General features: G+C 36.4%; 1 protein-coding gene across 1 annotated transcript; it reads left to right on the top strand.

Moving 5' to 3' along the window:
- The first annotated feature begins 274 nt into the window (after nt 1-274).
- LOC150095893 (UPAR/Ly6 domain-containing protein crok-like) lies at nt 275-19,444 on the top strand. Its single transcript, XM_090409318.1, has 3 exons — nt 275-483; nt 13,012-13,170; nt 17,172-19,444. The coding sequence occupies exons 1-3, from the start codon at nt 414-416 to the stop codon at nt 17,384-17,386; spliced, it is 444 nt and encodes a 147-aa protein (XP_090265444.1). The 5' UTR covers nt 275-413; the 3' UTR covers nt 17,387-19,444.
- Nucleotides 19,445-21,597: the final 2,153 nt, after the last annotated feature.

The raw sequence follows: 21,597 nt of genomic DNA on the forward strand, positions 1-21,597 counted from the left end.
GGAACGTTTCTCCCCCCACTAAAACGCATTCAACGTAGCGGTGACGCAACAATCGATATCTCATGGTATCCGCACTAAACAAACCATCTTCGCAAGAGTCATGACGTCACGGGCAACACGCGAAATCCTTCGTTTCCCTCCCCTCCGTCCTCCTCCCCATGTGTGTAACACTGCGCGTGCTCTGCTGTCCTTTGAGTGCTGCATCAAACGCACGCATTTTGCGGTCTTACCGTAGAACCAGTACTCGATGTGCAATCATGATCGTTTTTGACGATTGAAGTTGGAGTGTTTTTAGTCCCACATTTCGGTGTTAACTCGCACAAAAAAAAAAAAAAAAAAAAAAAAACGTTATTTTGTCTCCCACCTTACTTGGGAGTTCGCAAGGTGGAGTTTTCCTGTGTAGTCTTACAATCATGGCAGTAAACAACTATCTAGCACTGACCGCTGGTGGAATAGCAATACTCACAGCTCTTATACAACAAGGTAAGAGATAGCTTTCGATTTGTTAGCTTTATATTTCAATCATCGTTAGATTTTCCTTGGATTTGTGTCCTTCTAGCGTATACGATATTATAATGCCTGAGTTTATAATGCCATAGTTCACTAGCACAATCCCGTATCGCTGGCGGTTAGCCAAGTGGTTTAAAAAACACTATTACCTGAGGATTATTATCTTACCTGAAGATACACAGAAATTCTTTTCATCCTCACCAAACTATAAATAATTCACCATTATTTTGATATTTTTTCCCGCATATTGAATCCTATGGTAACTAGGTTCAAATAAGTATTTCCTAGTAAGAGAATTTTATTCTATAGAATCAGTCGAGAAAGAAGGTATCCTATTATGCGATAGCCATACAAAGATAAATGCTAGCATGTGAACAAGACGTTACTGGATACTAAATAATATAAAGGCTAGTAAGAAGAGGTCCCCCTCCCCCCAATTTTTGGTATCATAACTTACTCCTAATGACCCCTGTGGATAGCCAACAATAAGAGAATTGTATGTTAAGAAGGGAATGAGAGAGGTATCACCGAATAGCGTTTTGAACTTACGACTGTCCCTAAAGCTTATTGAACACAAAACCGCAAAATTCACGTCTTGCTCCATTGAATGTGGGCTATCATTGACAGAAAATTCAGCCCTCTCCATGTAAGACTGACTAACTCAGTGCTGGGTAAAAATCTAACGAGAAATTTCTTCTGTCGGATTCAACTATCATGTTATCAGCGCTAGGAAAGGATTAAAACTAAATTTTGATGCTTCCAATATTTCGTCTCAGTCACTGAGACATCTTCAGGGTTTACAAATAACTTTTCCATTAAAAATCTCCAACATGATGTCCTCACAGCAATTAAGTCTCACACGGATTCAACTATCCTTTTTCATTACTTTAGTAATGTGAGATTTCTTGAAAACAAAAACTCCAAATATTTATATATAAACTGATGGTTACTCCTAATTATAATTTTAAAAAAATCATAGAATGAATACTTTGCTGTCTAATGTATCACTTTCTCTCTCTCCGCAACTGAACTAACCTTGACAATGTTATTCTCTGTACACATAGGGCGCTCTCTGCACTATTTACAGAGCAAAAGAGAAGTGTCCGTTTCCATAGCGACGCCTGTCCTTTCAGATTACCAATAGATGTACTCTTTGCTAAACCGGCCATATTGGCTTCTTTGTATATCGCCGTTTTAGACCGGCGATCAATCGTCTCTGACGGACGCTCAAAACATCAGCTGGTTACTTTGTGGCGTCACCAATACTACGGTTAAAAAGGGGGCGGTTTCAGGTTGGACATGTGACGACTGAAGCATAGTCTGGATGGCGTCTGTAAAGGGTTGGGAAAAGGGCGCGTCAAGTGTATACGCCTTGAAACAAAACGGAGAAGCGATTATTACAAAGTCAATGTTCTTTTCTGTAAAAAAAAAAAAAAAAAAAAAAAAAAAAAATGGCCATAGTGGGATTCCGTAATGTCCATCTTTCTTAACCCCTCACCAGGAGCAGATAACCGACAATACTGGAAGAGATTTCATTTAGCGACCACTGCCAGACATTTTAAGAACTGGATGATAAACCGAGTTAGGTGATACTCTACATAGATAGTAACACAGCCCACTACTCTCTCTCTCTCTCTGAGTTCAAGCTAATCATGTTTTGTGGCATTTTTTGTATTGCAATGACGTGTTCAGACTGCATTAATTTTATGAAATATAATATACATGGTTTTGAAGTCACTTCATTTTATTATTCTCACATGATCCTAGTTGTACAGAATTTCTATAATTTTTTACTAGTACTGGGTAAGTTATAACTCTTGAAATAAAGATATTCTACCATTGCTATAAAAACTTATCTAAAAAATAAAGTATTTGATAATAGATAATATAAGTTAAAATAAATTCGTATTTTTATTAAATATTAAAAATTTTAATGTGTAATAAACACTGAATCACTGACATTTATTTCATAGAATTCAAAATATATGCATATTTATTCCTTCAGGTAGTAAAATCAATAGTGTGTTCTCTACAGTATATTTATCTCCTATACCTAATTTAAAGATAACTTTATTTTTTAACCTAATTAAAAAAAATAAAATATAAAAAACGAATGCAATAATTTCCCCCATACCCCTGAAAATCAATTAATTTGGACGGAACCGATACAAGTGCAGTGATTAGCGAAGCACTTATCAAAATCAAATCATAAAACAATAAATAATGTTTGAATCTACGTTATAACGATACCGTAGAGTGATACTTAATTCTCAGTGGAAAATTATATACAAAATGAACGTTTCACTAGCATTGAAACGAACCATGCGGTACTCTAGTACCTCATAGGGTTTTTAAAGCGAGTCTGTTAGGAGAAGTGATTGGATGCTGGTTGGGAGAGAGGCTTCGCTGACCACTCGGTCAACCCGATCACCTTTGTAAGTATGAGATAATCATTCCCTATTTATAATGCAAGCCTTTCCGGTTTCCCAAGCCTCATTTTGATTGAGTGTGTAGTCGATCCTGAGCCTTAACTACACCCACTAGATCCTTTAATTGTTCGTATGTTAGCCTCATCATTTGGTGATACTTAAAATTATAGCAGCGGACGTTAGTAAGCGTTCATACCTTGTTTAAAAAGAAACGTCTTCAACCATTTAAATCGTTTGTTTCTATAATTGTGTATCTCCCAATATGAGAACGTCTGCGTTTCAAGTGCTCTGCTAACACCACGTATTTCAAGGCTGCGAAAACTCATGTCGTTCGACTTCATTTCCTGTGTTACGCTAATGAAGAGGGAACAGCCGATTACGGACAGGAATTTGTAGTTAATTTCACACACCGATACGTTCCTAAATCGACACTTAAACATATCCAAAAAGTAAAATTTAAAGATGAGAAAAACCGAGCGATATTGTTCTCATATGCAAAGAATGCTGATAGAAGAGATATCATGCAATTATTCTGTACAACAGAGCCATGAGGAGTCACACGTTAGCTTGTTGCCACGCGGAGTCTCGCTGTAGAAGTTTGCATACAAAACTTCCTGTAGGATTGCAAAACTCCAGCAAAGAATAAACACGGGTGGGAAAATAACCACCACTTATTCCACACCCATCTCGGAGTTATTTTCAACTTTCTTCAGGGGGAGAGGGGGGGGAATTAAGGGATATAAAGACTCTAATTTATAGACTTAACGTAAAAACTTTGATTCATGTTGAAGTTTCTGGAATAATAAAAAAAAATACTTGGAACTGGAATTAAGATATTTTACTAATTATGGACGCAGACGTTTCGCCACTTCAAGTTAGCATTAACAAGGGCACTTAAGATACACTCCGCGAAGCCTCATCACAACGCTAGCTTGCGAAACGTCAGCTCAAACTAGCATTGTTTATTTTGAATCCGGTTCCACGTAGTTGTTATTCCAGAATCTTGAACATGAATTACTACAATAGCTACGACAAAATGAATACGAAAGATCACGTGATTGCGCTTCCTAACAGAATGGGAATACGTTTTGTAGGATTCCGTGATTTTTATGCCTGTTCCATGGTGGATCAGTCCCTCAGTTTAAGGGAGTGAGTAGAAAATATTAAAGTGGTGATTAGAATTTCGAGAAGCGAGGAAAGATTTAAACCGTAGCAATATTTCAAAATTGCACACAGGGAGGAAGAGGATCTCCCCCTATGTCTGTTCTAATAGCAAACAACACCATTTCCAAATAAAAAAAAAAATATATATATATATATATATATATATATATATTTTTTTTTTTTTTTTTTACAGTTCACTGATGCTTCGTATCTTCCCTCTGCAGCTGTATCCGACTCATAGATCTTTCTTCAATTGTCTCCAGCTGCACTTCCCCGTCTAACAAATGGTTCTTTCTATACAATCAAACGTGACCTACAAAAAAGACAGTATAGGACTGACAGTTGAGCTTAGATGTTCACGTACCGATGTGCAGTGGCGCCATCTAGAATATGAAAAGGATAAATTTTTTATTATTATTAAAAATAGATATTTTAATATGCAGTTACTGATGACAAGCAGAAGTCAAGTGATTCGATTTTAATCAAGAATATTGGAATGTGACTACGGATTTCTATTGCACGATGGGTTGTTCTTAACTATTTTTAGAACATTTGTCATTGATCTTCAGAGCAGTGAATATTTAAGTGACTTATCTGCATGCAGATAAAGGAGTCCATCAGTGAAAGATTCATACATTCCAATGTGAGAAAGATGAATTAATTTTCGGTCCATTGTTGTGATCAAGGGAACGTTGATAATCTTAGCTGCAGCCAGAAGTGGATTTGGGACCAAATAATTCTAAAAATTATACGGCATTTCAGGCACCAGTTTGAACGAAACTCATATGGGATTCAATAGGAGAATAACCCATCTTATTTTCAGTTTACTTGAATCCCCACGTCTTAGTAAAGAGTAATTATTGTCCATTGTTGAAATGGCAGTTAGAAATTCCATTTCGCTTTATGTTTTCCACCGGAAATGTGATTATGGTTTTGCATGCCTTAGTTGACGTCATAGAGAGCTATTACCGTAGATTTCTAACAAAGAAATCAATGGGGGGGGGGGGGGACATGACACGCCCAACAATGCATTTTTTTTTTTTTTTAAAAGTTTAATACTGGCTATATTGATTTATTCAATTTTAGACGTGTTTAAGGCATTAAAGGTTTCTAAAACTACGATATTAGTGGATCGAAATTTTTTCTTTATTGCCCTGAATACTCTAAAAAAAAAACTGTTTTTATATACCCCCATTTATGTGTATTTTAAGATAGTTCTTAAGGGAGCTACTAGAACAATTCTTTAAGAAGTATGCTGAGTGCACGGGTTACTTAGTATGTCCTTTGAAATAACGTTGCTCTTAAAAGCAATCCAGCCTGGCTGATGGTTGCTGGTGTTGCTCTACACGGTCGTAATCAATTCGCGATATCAGCACATCGGGTTTAAGTACACGCGCTCATAAATTACAGCAAGGTGTTCTTAAAGTACATTACGTTTCGGTGCTGGGAGAGAGATATCCCTGCATCCTAAAAGATTAGCTTGGCAGCAACTCTTAAAAGGCTTAAAATGGTTTTGAATGTGTAAGTGACGAGGCGAAGTTAGATATTGCTGAAATAAGTATTTACAATTGGTATACGTTGAAATATATTAAGTGGACGTCTTTGATTTAAGATTTAACACAGTAATAAGGTCTTAGTTTAATCATATACTAAACTTCAAGTTGATCCTTCAACTACTTGGAACATAGACATTTAACTAATACAGAAAACTCACAGGCTCATGTGTATTGTAATTGTCTGTTGCCGGAAGCTGTTTCTCTTAAGATAATCAGCTATTTAATTCATTTTTCCAACCATTAATTTTAAAAATTTAATTTATTGAATGGATTCAAGACTTCTGTTTGCCCAATTGATATTACAAACGCGGTATTTTTATTATTACAACCATTTTAATAAAACGCAATGGAGTTTGCTGATACAAACAATGTGGAAGAGATGGGATCCTCACCACATTATTCTACGCTCATAATCAACCACGAATCACATCCTGGTAGTCAGCGGTTAGCCTAGGCTTTGCGCTTCGCAACCATATGCCTGGGGAAGGAGTGTCCTAGGTTCGATTCCCGTCGACGACGTGAGGAGCTGAAGGATCCTCCCCATCCATAGCCAAGTTAGGCGGTCTTGGGCGTCGACAGCAGGGTTTTTCCTCTAGTTTATCTGGGGTTTTTCATCCCGTAAGCAGGCAAACCGGACCCGTGAACACACGCACGGATACAGTCAGGAATACTTAAGACAATCCCTCCAGACCATAGGTCTGAATTGTCAGCTGTGCCGGTCCCGAGCCCGGATAAAAATAGGGGGGAATTCAGGTGATGCCGTACCTCCCCGTAAAAGGGGCTCACGGCAGTTGAATCACCATACGAAATGAATAAACATCATGGTAATCAACCTCCTGGACGGAGACGACAAATTATGATAAAAGAAATATAGCACATATAATAGAAAATTGGTAAGCATATATGCACAGGGACCTACGAGTGGGGGTTCGAACTCAAGGATTAAAAAATACGACCTTCTTGTAAGAACGGATCTCCCAATAATGATACTACTGAGAAAGGAAAAAATATATCCATTATAGGGGCCATGGGCCCTTTCCCAAACTCCATCTAGGTAATTTGTATTGGTTTGCGTCTCCCTTTTGTCGGCCGTCCATACACATACCGAATATGGCATGCATTGTATTTTATAATTGATAAGGCTCTTATGACCTCTTCAAGGCAAATTCTACATTTAGAATACGCACACTTTAGCATAAGAGAGGGGTGGGAGGGGGAAGTATTATTCTCTTCCCATTTGTAACTCGTCTAAAAATATATTTGGGAAATGGGTTAATACTTGGAGCAACCCAACAGTACGAAAGTGGTGAGATTTCCAATTTTGTTCTATCTGCAGCCACGGAAATCAAAATCGAAATAAGAATGGGTCACGCAGTAGATAAAGGCTGTTAGTTAATAGACGAGGGCGACACGCAATGAACGCTCTGGGTCACGTGATCAACTTGTAAGTTTTTTTTTTTTTTTTTTTTAAAAAAATTCGTCCAGGAAAAAAATCAAATCAAAATGAAAACTATCATTCTACAAGCCAAATACATCCACCACGTCATACGTTTATTTTTCTTTGACGTAAAATGGTCCCGAGGTCTGCTATTGTCTGTAAAACGTTTTCTGACAGAGTGGCTGGGTTTGCAAAAAAAAAGTCTTGGAAGCACCAAATGCATTTCCAATTCAATCTTCGTCATCTTAGACGATTTGTGACAAGCAAAAGAAATAAAATTTTTAAAGTTTCAGTAATTTGGCTGATCTTGGTACAATTATACATCCAAATCTAATAAGAATGGAATCGATCGAGTCCTGAGTAATTAAAGTTCTTTACTCTTAAGGTTAATTATGTAAATTTACATTGGTCAGTGTATTAATGAGACAACTCGCATCCTACACAAGTATTTGAATTACTAAACTGGGGTAATACAATAGTCAGTACTGATATAGTAAGGATTGACGCATGCGCGCGCATACTTAGATCACTGGTATATTGAAGTGAGAATGCTTGGAAAATGCTGATTCATTTATTCTTTTTATGTACATGGCTGCTTTAATTTTGACTTAATGTAACTTTAATTCGTTACAAATGTTTAAAACACTAAACAGGGATAGCATCTAATTTTCGCATGGGCTGGTGATATAACCCACGAAAATGTATTTGATTTCAAGCATGCTAAAATTAAATGCCATGAATTGCAGTTCGCAAACATATTACTGTTTTTATCCAACAAACAAATACATTAAAAAAACCCAAAGAAATGAATAAATAACAGGAACCAGGATTCAATACTCTGTGCAACATTTATCGAGTCCTCTGGTGTCTAATACACATGGTAGCCATTTATTTTAGTTGATCATTTGTTATTCTGACACACTCCCTTAGAGCCCTTAAATAATCTCTATGCTTCCTCTTGCATTGATTATCTGTTTCCAGCCCTATGCCTGACACGGATTTATATCATCCCAGTTGGGTATGGTTTTCCATGTGTAGGTAGTATATTTTCCGAAACACGTTTTGGAAAATACATTTAATATTGTCTACCTGGCTTCCACTATCAATCCCCAGTTCGAGAGACAACTAAGAACACACCCTTTTCCCATTACCACGCACGCACTTGAACTCAGATACTGTGTTATGAAGACGATCACCCGTCGATATAGTTTGTCGCCTTTTTTAGTCCTCTGTTATGGAATTCTATTTAGAATGGAAATTGTCTAATATTTTAGCCACTAAGTGAAGTTATGCATATTAACCGGACACTAAGAATTTGTAAGTTAAGAACAACGCGATCTGAGTTTTATACTGTACTAAAAAAGTCTCGAAATGATGTGAATGATGGTAGTTACAGCATTTAAACGTGGTACTAATATCTTAATGCAATGCATACTTTAATAGAATCATATCAATAAAATACTCATTAAAATGCTTTGGAAGTCTTTTCGTTGAGTGAAAAGCGACAATGTTCCTAAGATGGGATGCTTAATATAACAGATTAAAAATATGTAAAGAAAGGTCATAACAAAAGTGGTACTTGAAGGTTAAAAAAAAAAAAAAAAAACTGTGTAGAATACGAAATCATATGCATGAGTGATATTACACATTTGACAAAGTAATTTCGACTATTAGCCAACATTTCCCATCTACGACTTTGCATAAGCTTCAGACATGAACCTGTGTAGATGTTCTTGGGTTTCTACATGTGTGTGTGTGTGTGTGTGTGTAGGGGGGAAACAGATGACAATATAAGACGTAGTCTAGATTACTGGAACAAGAAATTTAGGATGAATAGGATAAGCAACTAGAGTAAGTGAACGAAGGACGTAAACCAAATCATGTGAAGAAGGGGGGGGGTCGAAATGGCATGTAATCAGTGGGAAAAATCACCAATCAGGTGAGCGACAGTATAAAAGAAACGTGGAAAGAGCTAATAGAGAAGAAGACTGGAAAATTCCGGTCTAAAAGAGAACACGAAAATCACGCGATAGGGTGGTCAAAAGATCTCGTGACTCATCAGATGTCTTCGAGTGTCACGGCTCAAATAATCAACTTAATTGGAATCATTGTAAGATTTGAACGATTGCTTTCTCTTGCACAACAGTGCAAATATATCACCAAAATATATTTACAAATTTCCCATGACTAGAAACAATCTGTAGCTTCCTCCAGTAGAAATAGATTACACAGGCGATTTGTTTCAATATCATCTATCATTGGGTGCAGAAGCACTGAGGGAGAGTTATGAGATTCACTCCTTCAGTGTTTTCTATTGGACCTTGGAGGAATATTTTGCCGTCATCGAAGAAGGTCAAAATATTGCATTTAAGTACAAACATTACCTACTTAAAAAAGTAAATTGTTACGGTTTTGTACGAAAAAAAATTAACTGAGAATTAAAGAGAATCATAAAATAACAAACATCTTAGAAAAAGTTAAAACAGACTACGTAATAACAAATAGAAATATTAGACTTCAAGGAATAGCTGATATCCGACTTCTAGAGTTAGTTCTTATATCAACGGATGCTAGAACTTGGAAAATAGCGATTTAGGGAAGGGTGGAGGGGAAGATTTAATAACCTATAGACTAATGAGACCAAAGAAAGCTCAGCTGAACTACCGAAGGAAGAAAGCACTAACTGAAATAAAGCGATGGAATTCAGAGGAAGTCACAGAAGCAAATATGGAGATTAGTTAGAACTCAAAAACATTATGCCACTACACAGACAACAATTCAACTACAGGACAAATAGAATAACAGAACGTATGCTAAAAGAACGTTCAATCTTATTAAATTGGTCCTGGACATGTTTCCATAATAACTCTCAGCTTAAGAAAGATCCCACAGGAAAGAATGGAAATATGCGTGATGGTGGTAAGCGTTTGAATCCAGAAATGGGTTGACAGACGAGCTATACTTTGCTAGGAACAACATGCGTTTACTAAAGAGAGGTCATCTCTGAGTAATTTGCTTATATTTCATAAGATGGCTGAGTTGGATAAAGGAATGGATACACTAGGATGTTGTTGGACTTTGCTTAGGCATTTGATGGGATACCAGATGAAAGGCTGTTGCATAAACTGAAGAATGTGAGATTGGAATATAACCTATTAGCTCCGATAAGTGGATGGTTGAAGAACAGATGTTAGAAAGTTGTGGGAGATGTGAATCAGCTGGATTTAAGGTGACCAGTGGTGCACCCCAAGGATCAGTACTTGGATCATCGTATATTAGTGATAATGGGAAGGACTTGACACGAGATGTTCATTCGTTAGGCTGACGATACGAAGATAGGCAGAGTAATCAGGGATGCTGCTGATATCCAGCACTTACAAAATGATTTGAATAGGCTGGAAGTGTGAGCAAATCATAATGGCTACCAATTCGATGTTAGCGAGTGTCAAGTTATGCATTTTAGTGTGATGGAAGTGGGATTATGCTTGTAGAAATTGATAAGACCAGGGAATTTTGATGTTAAGGTGGATAGGAATTTGATGTTAAGGTGGATAGCAAAAATTGCAAATACTGTATAATCCAGAGAATATTGGCGACATTGACAAGTAAGGATAAGGAAGTCATTTTGCCTCTTTACAAGATAAGATCGCCTCTGGACTACTTCGCCCAGATTTGGTTTCTTGGGTTCAGGGAGGATAAAGAAGCCGTGGAAAGAGTGCAAAGAAGAGTATTGCAGAAGAATTATTTCAGTTAACTTTCAGTGTTTTTCTTTTATAAAAAATGAAAAACAGCTCAGAATAATTATACAGGGATTGATCTATATTACCACCTCGAAAATATGTACAAAAAACGTATTTGAGAAATTATAAATGAATCTCTGATACAAAATGGTGACTAAAAAGAGGTTTTAGAATTGGAAGATCATGCACAGACGCTATATTTACAGTGAAATACCAAAAAACAATAGAATATAACACTGCAGTTACTATCAAATGATTCACGTGAATCATTTGATAGTATAAAATCTAAGTTATTTTAAATATAATAGTGAAAAGAAAAATAAAACCACAAGATAGTAACTCATATATTAATTAATGAAATAATAACTGGACTAAGAGATAAATTGAATGGAATAAAATTGATTACATGATTGATTGCTATACAGATGACATAGTAATACCAGCAGATATAGAAAATAATTGACTAATAGAAGTATTTCATTTCCAAGCGATTGGCCAAAAATATAATATGGAAATATCAATAAGAAAAATCCAAAACCCTTGTGATGAGTAAGCATCAAATCAGACACAAGCTAGAAATAACAAATCGGAAAAAAATGAATTTTAAATACTTAATTTAAGCAAGAATGGAGAAGTTCCCGTAGTAGTCACCCACAAATTATTTTATTCTTTGCATTTCCTCAAACGGTGTTAAGTGGGTGAAAAGTTATGTCGGATATCAAGTTTTTCCAATGTACAGAATACTCCATAAGACGTTTTAAACTACAGGAACTTAAGAACATAGCAGAATATGTGTGATTCTTGAGTACCCAATTTGCCTTCGGAATATTTTAGAGAAACTTTATGCCAGGTTTCAAGCATATACGAGAAGGCGGGGGGGGGCTGGAAATTCTGTTTATCAGAACTTTCCACCCCCTTCGTATTTTAGCAGTGTGCAGACAACACGATCAGGAAACTGCTAAAATACGAGGGGGGTGGAAAGTTCTGATAAACACAACTTCCCCCCCCCGCCTTCTCGTATACTCTTGAAACCTGGCATAAAGTTTCTCTAAAATATTCCATAAAGGTCTTAAAAAGGTCTTAATTATACACGTAGCATGTTTTATACTTTTGTACCCCTCCCCCCTAAAAATAATTCTCTTCAACATTTACAAGATTCAGCATCGCTCCAAGAACTTGTAATCGCCTGCATTTTAAGTGTCAGAAGCATCTTCGTTATTATAAACCACGCAAGAAAAATAACATATTTGGAGTGGTGCAAATACCTTTTCTCCCTCACTACATAGAGCCAATCTACGGTCGTCCTAGTCAGTATACTAGCAACCGAAACATACCCCCCCCCCCTTATCCGCTTGTAATAATTCATATAAAAACTCCCACACTCTTCCTATGACGTTATTGTGACCTTTGACCTTTTCGCTACCGCAACAGTGTTCAGTGAAAATGTCTCCTGGTAAGCAGAGGGCCCTGACGACGCGACCAATCGATATCAGCCGGGTGTCTCGCTCTGAAAATGCCAGCTATACACACACACACTTCTCTGTAGCCACGTACAGCGTTTAGCCTACTTCCGTACAAGGACGTCACATGATTATAATGGAGGTCACCCCACGAAATTAGCAGGCGTTAACTTTGATGTAATGGAAAGATGGTGGGGGGAGGATGGGGGAATAAAATTGACCTTGCACATTGCAATTCGTTGCTAGTGGTCCACCGAAATCAACCCATCTTTTTTACTTTACATCCTATCGGGAAAAAAAAAAAAAAAATTGGATTTAATTCTCGAAACACTTCGTAGTTCCAAATGTTGGATGAGTTGCCTTCTTAATGTTACCAGGAACTGCTCAATGACCTGAATCTAAATATGGCACCAATGTAGTTGTAAACAGTCAGACTACAATTGGCAAATTGCCAACAAAAATTAGTTCAAATGTACGTAACTAAAATCCAGGATAGCTGAACGAATTTTATGTGAATAATTCAAAAATCTTTATAAAAAATAAGGGACGGTTTGCAAATATAATATTTTGATTTTATTACTTTACACTTGTCATTTATCTCTTGCATATGGAACAGAAGAACACTATGGTAAGCTTAAAGATTATTCAAAGTCATTTGTAGAAGTACATGATTTTTTAAATTTTATTTTGACATTGTTGCTTTTTATTTTGTAGGTGCGGCCATTAAGTGCTGGGAATGCAATTCCTATCACGACCGCAATTGTAAAGATCCTTTTCAGAATACCACAGTTCCATACACAGACTGCCAACAGCGCTATCTTAGCCATCATTTAAATACCAATGCAACCATCTGCAGGAAGATCATTCAAAAAGGTAATTGGCATTGCTGTGTTTGCAAAAAAGCAATATTATTTAATGCGGTATGATTTCTCATAGAGACAGAAGTGCTTTTTTTTAATTACATTTTATTAAATTCCCTTTGTTTGCCATAGTTGTCAAAGTACGTGTTCTCCAAGATTCAACAAAATTTGTATAACTGCTGAATTGTGATAGAAGCTTTTAATATACACAACTGAGTTATTTTTTTTTTAAAGTTAAATATAAAATGTATAGAAGGGGAATGAAGACGCTAAATAGGCTTAAGAGTGTGGGCAACACATACGATCCTATGCCTTGTTCATGGAGTTGACGGTAACATCTGAAGGAGACTTGATATATATATATATATTGATCCCATACATGCGAAATCGAAGGACCTATAAGTACATCAGTGCTGTGTCTCGGCTTTTGAGTATTTTCAGCATTGAGTAATTTGAGAATTTTGATCGCCTAAATATTACGTTGTTTCCATGGTTTGCTAAGGGCACTTGTGGAGTCCAATTTTTCAACTCAATGTTTTCATTAATGAAAACCTCAAAGTCATGACAGTTCAGATTATTTCTTGTTGACAGAGTATACAGCAAAAGTTGGTACACATACATAGCATCTATACAAGCTCACGTATCAAGTGATAAATTTAAAAGCAAAGAACCAAAAGAAAATCAACATTACTTCCAGAGTTCTAACAAAAACAAAGGACATCGAAATCGGATAAATGCAGAGATGTTTTTTAATTTGAGTTTATGAGTAGAATGTTAATATGGTTGATACTAACGGATGTTTTATTTAGATTCACTACAATAAAGCCATAAAGAACATTTTTCACTTTTCAAATAAGATTTATTCAACATTTTTAGAGACTGTTTAAGATACCGAATGTTTGTCTGCATCAACTGCTAAGGACACATTCAATACTTAAGTTCCACTCGACTACGAGAGAAAGTTGTTGGAAAATAGTTCTCAATCTGGCCACTAGGGAGAGTGGTAATATCATCTTTTGTGCGCAAAATATCAAAAGGCAATTCAGAACCAATTAATGAACAAAATTTAAGTCATTAAGGTCTACAGTTATGATCAATCTTCAGGATATCGATATTTTAAGGAATAACCAAAAGATCCAATCTTCATAATCCTTGATTGAGCGAGAATGGTTTAAGCCATTAACCGATAAGTGGACTCTTACAAACCGAATCTCTCTCACACACACAGTTCGGAAAGAAGTCATTGACACCATAGTGTCAGGAACAAACAGTCACAGCACTCACCTTAATAAGATGGAGGACTGCCTTTCACTGCGATGACTACAGCAATCCTACAGGGCACACTTTCCACAAGCATGCGACCATTGTCTCAGCAAGGCAATGCACCGAGTCATAAGGTTGCTGCTGTAACTGCGTGGTTTGTGGATATGAACGTCACCACACTTGACTATCCTCCACAGAGCTCTGATCAGTTCCGCAGAAATGCCATAAAGTAGGAAGCAGTGCATTGTCCAGAATGTTCAGATACCGCTCGAAGCTCAATGTTTAGCACCACAGAGGTCAGAGGCTAAACCAGGAAAAACAAGACCATATCGTTATCTCCGAATTTCAGTTTCAGGTTACGCATAAGAGACGTTTACAGGGCGTCCGCCACATCCACACCCGTCTCTCTGCTGCGTAGAGGATGTAGCGTGATTCGTCGCTCCATAACAGTTTTCCAACGTCCCACTGTACACGCTCTTTGCGCCACTGAAGACGACGCTGCATGTTGGTTTTGGTAATGTGCAGTTTGCATATTGCGGTCTTACCATGAAAACCCATATGAGTCTCGGTTCTGAATGTTTGTGTAGATTCGTGTTCCAGTCGATGGCCGAAACTTTGCATTCAACGTGTAGCCATTTTTACGTAGTTTCCTGCAGAGCACCCTACGGTCGCGTTCGGTGAATGTGGTGGGTCGTCCACTGCGGGTAGCACTTGCAGTTGACTCCCTGCGCTTCCATCTCAATATGGTATCACTGACCATTGACCTAGGATTGTCCAATTTATACCGGTTACAAACACGTGACTCGCTAAATGGCATGATGTACCTTACCCATGTAAGTGTCCGTTGAAGTCTTTCCAATCAGCGTGCACTCACTCTCACACACACAACAGCAAAGATTTCTAGAATTTTTGAATATTTTCAAAAAAAAAAAAAAAAACACGAAAGACTTATTTGTATGTAGGACTGACACAGAGATTGAAGCACTTCTAGAACACTAATGCCAAATGCAGACAATATAAGGGAGACGGAAACTCGTTTTTCTTGAAAAAAATATCAATAGATAATTGTAGTCCTTAAGGAACATTTTGGCAGGGAGGCTATTTCAAAGATCAGAGATAGATGGAATGAAAGAGGGGAAGCAGTTCGGTGCCTTTGCAGTTGGCCTGTAAAGGGATGTTGGGAAGCTGCTGTTTGTGATTTAACAGACACAAATTTAAGTGGAGAGATGAAGGCCAGTTCGGGAAAAAATGACCATGAAAATACTTTTAAAAGAGACATCTGAATCAGACAGTCTTCACAGAAGAGGACCCGTGGCCCGATTATGTGGCACATGCTTTTGTCTTTGTACAATTTACCAATCCGCCCTTTCAAGAGGGAGCCAGTTTTTTTTTTTTTTTCGCCAAGATCAAACTCCCTTCTCGTCGGCCCTGGGTGCGGATTTGTATAGGGTTAGTAGGTTTGTTCTGCCTATAACTAAACAAAGGGGAGATGAATTGAGATCCTTTTTGCAAGAATGAATACAAGGATTCCGGCGGGTAGCAACGAAAGTAACTAAGTTATCCTTGCGTTACTGAATGATGGTGTGGAGATCAGTGTTTAAGACACTGGGTGCAGATGATCTTCAAGTGTGAATGTCTGCACACTACATAATTTGTCGAATGATCAGGAGGAAGGGAGTGAGCTATCACCAGCAGTGAGTGGAGAAAGATCATTAATGTATGGGAGAAGGAAGGTAGGCGATAGAACGGAGCCTTGAGACACACGTGTATTAGTGGTAATCAGAGGAAACTTCCAAATTGAAGAGGACAGAAGACACATCAAAGGATTGCGATTTTCGCAGCAGACGTCGATGCCAGACATGATCAAACGCTCTGCAAATATGAAGGCTCAACAGCATGGGTTGTACCAAACTATGCGATTGAACGCATTTGGTGGATCTAGGATAGTGAACTCCATTTGATCATCTGATGGGAATCCAGGTAGCGAAAAAGTTGACTTTCTCGATTATTTTAGACAGAACAAAAGGTAAAGACACCAGCTTGATTTATAGCAGACCTCTCTCTATCTGTTTTATGGAATGTGCAGAATATAGGTTTAATTTCATACTATTGGGTGAATGTCTGGCGAGTATAAAAGAAGACTATATATGTGTATATGATGGGTCTTAGATCTGGTGCGCAACGTGGAATTATCACGACTAGAAGACTCTTGGTCTAAGTCATTCGATTTTTTCTTTTATGAGAAAGTATGGGTTATTGAAGCATGTAGTGAATCACTTCTAATATGGAGATGATTTGCTAAAATCATGTATGCAGGAGTTGGAGAATAATACTGTATTGTCAGATCCATTGTCATTAGGTTTTGTTACAGTCGTGTCATTAGGAAGAGAAAAAGCAAAATGGAAACTCAAGATGATCAGAAGTACAAATTCCAGGAACTAGAATGCATAATTCTTATTTGTACAACGGGAATTTTCTGCATTTAGTCTTTTTTCAGATTTAGATTTGTTTTCGGAACTGAAAATTCTGAATCTAACAAAAAAATTCAATACTGTAAATATATTGAGAACGCTGTAATACTCTTTGATGCCGTAATTGTCTAGGACTGTGTCGTAAAGTTAGTCCTAAACCACATGATAATTGAATCATTTTAAGTTTTATTTGAATTCAGTTTAGCGCATAATTAGAGGAATATCGTATTGTTTTTAACCAAGCAAGATAACTGACTCAGTAATTTTTTCCCTCTTTCAGTGGACCATGAGTATCGGTATATTCGAAGCTGTGGATGGATCACCGACGGGAAGAATGGCTTAGAGTGTATCAAACGCGCCGGTACCTTTCAAGTGTTTGTGCAATACTGTCATTGCACTGGAGATGGTTGCAATCTTGCTCCACCGAGTGCTCGTGGGAGCTGGCCACCCTTAGCAGTGGCGTTGGCTCTGTTGATCATCATCACCAAATCCTGAGTATTGACGTAACTTATTGAACAACTACACTGCTGTTTGCATTGAGTTCACCTTCGCCAGAAATCGCGAAAAAAATATTTCACAATTCGTATTCTACGCGATTGTAGTTTATTTGGTTTTCTGAATCCACCAAGAAGTGAGGTAAGAATAATGTCAAGATAGTTTTCCTTACCCTTTCTTCTTGAATGCTTTCGAATTAGATGCAAGATAACAACTTGGGCATAGAGAAACAAACAAAAACAACAACTGACTTTTCTGTTAAAATTATCTGTAGAAGTGTTGTAACTGTTTGGATATTTATCACAGTATACTACATGTGCAAGTAATATCTGTTACCAAAGTTCTGAAAAAAAAAAAAAAAAAAAAAACCCAAGGCATTATCATTATAATCCTGGTTGCAAAACTAGTATAAAATAGATGTAAGCTAACACAGAAACACACAATTAGGGATCTTACGCAGATGTTTTCTTTTTTCTTTTTTTTTTTTTTTTAGCAAGAAGGCTTTTGGACATACCCAGTGCCTCCAGATCACGTAAGACTTTGTGATAAAAGCCTTCCTTCCCAAGATAATTAATATCTTGCCAAGTAAGGCCTAAAAAATACATTTTTGTTGCAGGAATAGCGTTTACTAAATGCCTGTGAAGTAGACAAGGGTCCTTTAGGGCGTTTTATATTTTATAATACAGACAAATTATAAGTGTAATATATTCTACAAGTTTCTCTTAGTAAGCTATTTCTTCACTGTCCATCCCCCCCCCCCCCCAGAAATATTCTATAGTGAGGTTAAACATTTCAAACTTAAGAAAATAAGTCATTACGGGGATTTAAGATATCATTGAGATATTTTGTGATCCAAGTAATGAGTATGACTCAATAGATAGAAACTTTCTTTGATAACCAGACTTAATAAAGAAATTAATTTTAATAAATATACTGCAGTTTATTTTCATTTTAAAATTACGATCCGAATCTTTTAGTTACATTTAAATTAAACGTATCTGCTTATTATACACTTAACTCTTTTTTAAAAATCAAGATGCTTCCCCTCCATTCCAGTAGATTCGTCAAATGGAATACGTACTCCTAGTGAGGCCTACAGAAAACACAAGAGGTAGTTCATTTATAGAATAGACTTCAACGTGAATTACTATATAGGCCTATTTCTGGCCTTGATATGAACTCTAAAGCAGGTTACATATTAAAGAAGAGAAAATAATAAACTGTTGATAATGCTTGTTCTACATTGCGTTTGAAGATAGACCATCCTGTATGTTACGGACACAAATAATGTTATATATATACACACACACAAACCATTATTAGAGTTAGAAATTAGAAATAAAATCTCAATTAGCAGAGATCCTGGTGATGTTACATGAATAGTCGTTTTTTCCTTGTTATTCGATCTTTGTTCACATTGATTTTTATTATTATGTAATTATATTCAGTGTTTTGTTTGTCTCAAAAATCTTGCACTGGTACCCTAGTGTCAGAAAACGTAAACTCAAAAGGAATTACTCAAAACAATATAATTGTATTGTATAAAAGAACTAAGCAGTTCAATGTATAGTTGCTACTGTTTGCGGATTGAAATCAAATACCGAATTTACTGGAAATATTAAAATCGTAAATTATAATTTGGCAGATAGGTTTGTAAGAATTATATTTCAGTAAGATCTGTTATTTGATTTCTATTCTCTCAGACATCGCACTTTTGCTTGAAGTAAGCAATCTTTATCCGAAAAAGAAAAAGGAAAAAAAAAAAAAGTAATGTTGCCTAATTATTCTGTGTATATTTAATTTATTACTGAAATCTAGAACAAAAATTTTGGATGTGTAATTTAGTGATATTGTTGTTGTTTTAGAATCAGCAAAAAGAAATTACACGATTTGTCTAATAGTAGTTCTCTGAAATAAATACATTTGTTTGTAGCGATATTTCAACCACAGCTGTGTGTGTGTGTGCGTGCGTGTACAGCCTAAGGACTAGTTTAACTGATCGATTGTTTGAAAAAAAAATGTTTAAATGATGGTGACTTGCTTCTCCAAATTTGTTTTGTAAAGAATTTAGACGAAGTGCAAAAAATTTTATTCTATAAGAATTGTGTGATGATTATTTTCCTTACTAAAAACACAAACGAACACCTCCCAATTATATCCACAATCCATTAACAGCATCTCCATCAGAATGACTGCTAATAACAAAACAGATTAAAGCCAACATCAACGCATGCGCACATACCCCGTTCTAACCATAAGTTAAGATGACGACAGCATGGTGATTTCTCTGATAATAAAAATGGGTCTAATCAATTGAGAGAAACTAGAAATATTGAGAAGATGGCCGGAAATTTCTCAAGCATGAGTAGATGGCATATAACCATTTTCTTAGCCATCTCATCTTACTTCCTTGGCTACGAAATACTTAACTAGTTATAATTTTTTTCCCACAAATGCAATTACAAAATGAATCCCTTGCCAGATTTGCTGTCATTGTGTTACTTGGCCATCACTTCCCCAGATGGTAGTAGTACACCCACTGGTTGTTTTACCGTCCGCAGCTATTCAAACACAGCATTCCATCTTTCCAATAATTTCATTTTTATGAAAAACTATTTTGAACTGCAATTCATTTTTTAGACTGGACTAGAAAAATCCCGTACGATAGTGATGATTATTGTGAACTATAAGTTCTATCTATATGCAAAATGCAAAAAACATTCAAATGAAATTGTTGGATAGTTTCTTCCTCGTAACACTATTCCGTTCAATATCCCATTGAGCGGAATATGTATGTTCAAATAATGAGATGTGTACTGACTATTAATACATTTATCCACTAATCTGATTTATGGGCCATTCCACAAGTTAAGCTCAATAAACAAAAGATACCAAGAACAAACGTAATTACTATCAACCAAAACATTTACAATAATACAAAATATTAGTATATTTAAAACAAAAGGTGTATTTAACCATAATTAAAAATATTATTAATTGAATTCGATATATATATATATATATATATATAATTATAAGCTTTTTGTTAAGTTATTTGAAACTCAGGGGCAACCCTGAGTGTCGAATCTTCAAAATTCGAGTCATCAGAATTCAAGGAGAACTGGCCTACCAGTCTGGAACACGGGGGGTTAGGCGCCAGGGGGTAAGCCCCTAGTATACATATATATAAAATCAAATTCCTGATATGTACCCTCTCGGTGTATTGAGGATATCTGATAATAGCGCATGAAAAAGTTACACCATTCCTAACTTCCGATCAATATTCCTCCAAATTAATCAATCTGTTACCTGTCAAGACTTCAACAATATCAGATCTTATATTTCTGTCTTTTAAGGCACTTTTCACCGTATCAATCCACCTACATCTTGGTCTTCCTCTGGATCTTTTCCCTGCCAACCCGGCAAAGAACACTTGTTTTGCTAATCTTTCCTCGCCCATTCTGTTTAAGTGACCATACCACCTGAGATTAGCTCTGCTAACACATTCCTGGATGATAACGATGTCCAGTTCTTTCCTAATATCCTCGTTTTTAATGTGATATTGCCATTAATGCTATCTGTTCAAGCCCCTAATCTTTCTTAGGACTCTCATATCTGCGGTCTCTAGTCTTTGATCAAGTGTTTTTATTTCTAACCCAGCTCTCAGATCCATAAGTTAAAATTGGTTTGAACACTGTCTTGTATACTGTTGGTTTGGTGTTCTGGCTAATTTCTCTCATATTCCACATAAATTAATTCAGTTGACTTCCCACCATACCAGCTTTGTTGATTCTGTTTTCTATTTCCATATTTAATTTACCATCTTTACTAAAAATTGTGCCCAAGTAGCTGAAATGTTTTCCTCCATTCACAATGCAGCTGATATTTTCATATTTTTGACTATTTTTATTTGTCTTTTAATTGCTGACTTTCATATCAAATTTACTACAACAGTTATTCAATTTAGTCAGGTAATCTTGCAGACTTATACTGGATTTATTCAGAAGTATAGTATCATCGGCATAAAGTAAAGAGCTAAGATTACCATCATTAACTTTGATATCCGATTTAATACCATTATCTATATTACATGTAGATAATGAAAAACAGTGGAGATAACGTACACCTTTGTCGCACACCTGATTTAGCATCAAACCATCTTCCTGTACCGCCTGCTAACAGCTTAAATAGAGATTATATATTGCTCGATA

This window comes from Typopeltis vanoorti, chromosome 19 (assembly GCF_054136105.1).
Source record: "Typopeltis vanoorti isolate ZY-2024b chromosome 19, IOZ_Tvanoo_1.0, whole genome shotgun sequence".
Lineage (NCBI taxonomy): Eukaryota > Metazoa > Arthropoda > Arachnida > Uropygi > Thelyphonidae > Typopeltis > Typopeltis vanoorti.

What these genes read in the sequence shown, in the direction of transcription:
- LOC150095893 (XM_090409318.1), top strand. Translation starts at nt 414, where the DNA reads ATGGCAGTAAACAACTATCTAGCACTGACCGCTGGTGGAATAGCAATA. An exon ending in CACAGCTCTTATACAACAAG is followed by an intron (nt 484 to 13,011) that starts GTAAGAGATAGC and finishes TTTATTTTGTAG; the next exon opens with GTGCGGCCATTAAGTGCTGG. An exon ending in CAGGAAGATCATTCAAAAAG is followed by an intron (nt 13,171 to 17,171) that starts GTAATTGGCATT and finishes TCCCTCTTTCAG; the next exon opens with TGGACCATGAGTATCGGTAT.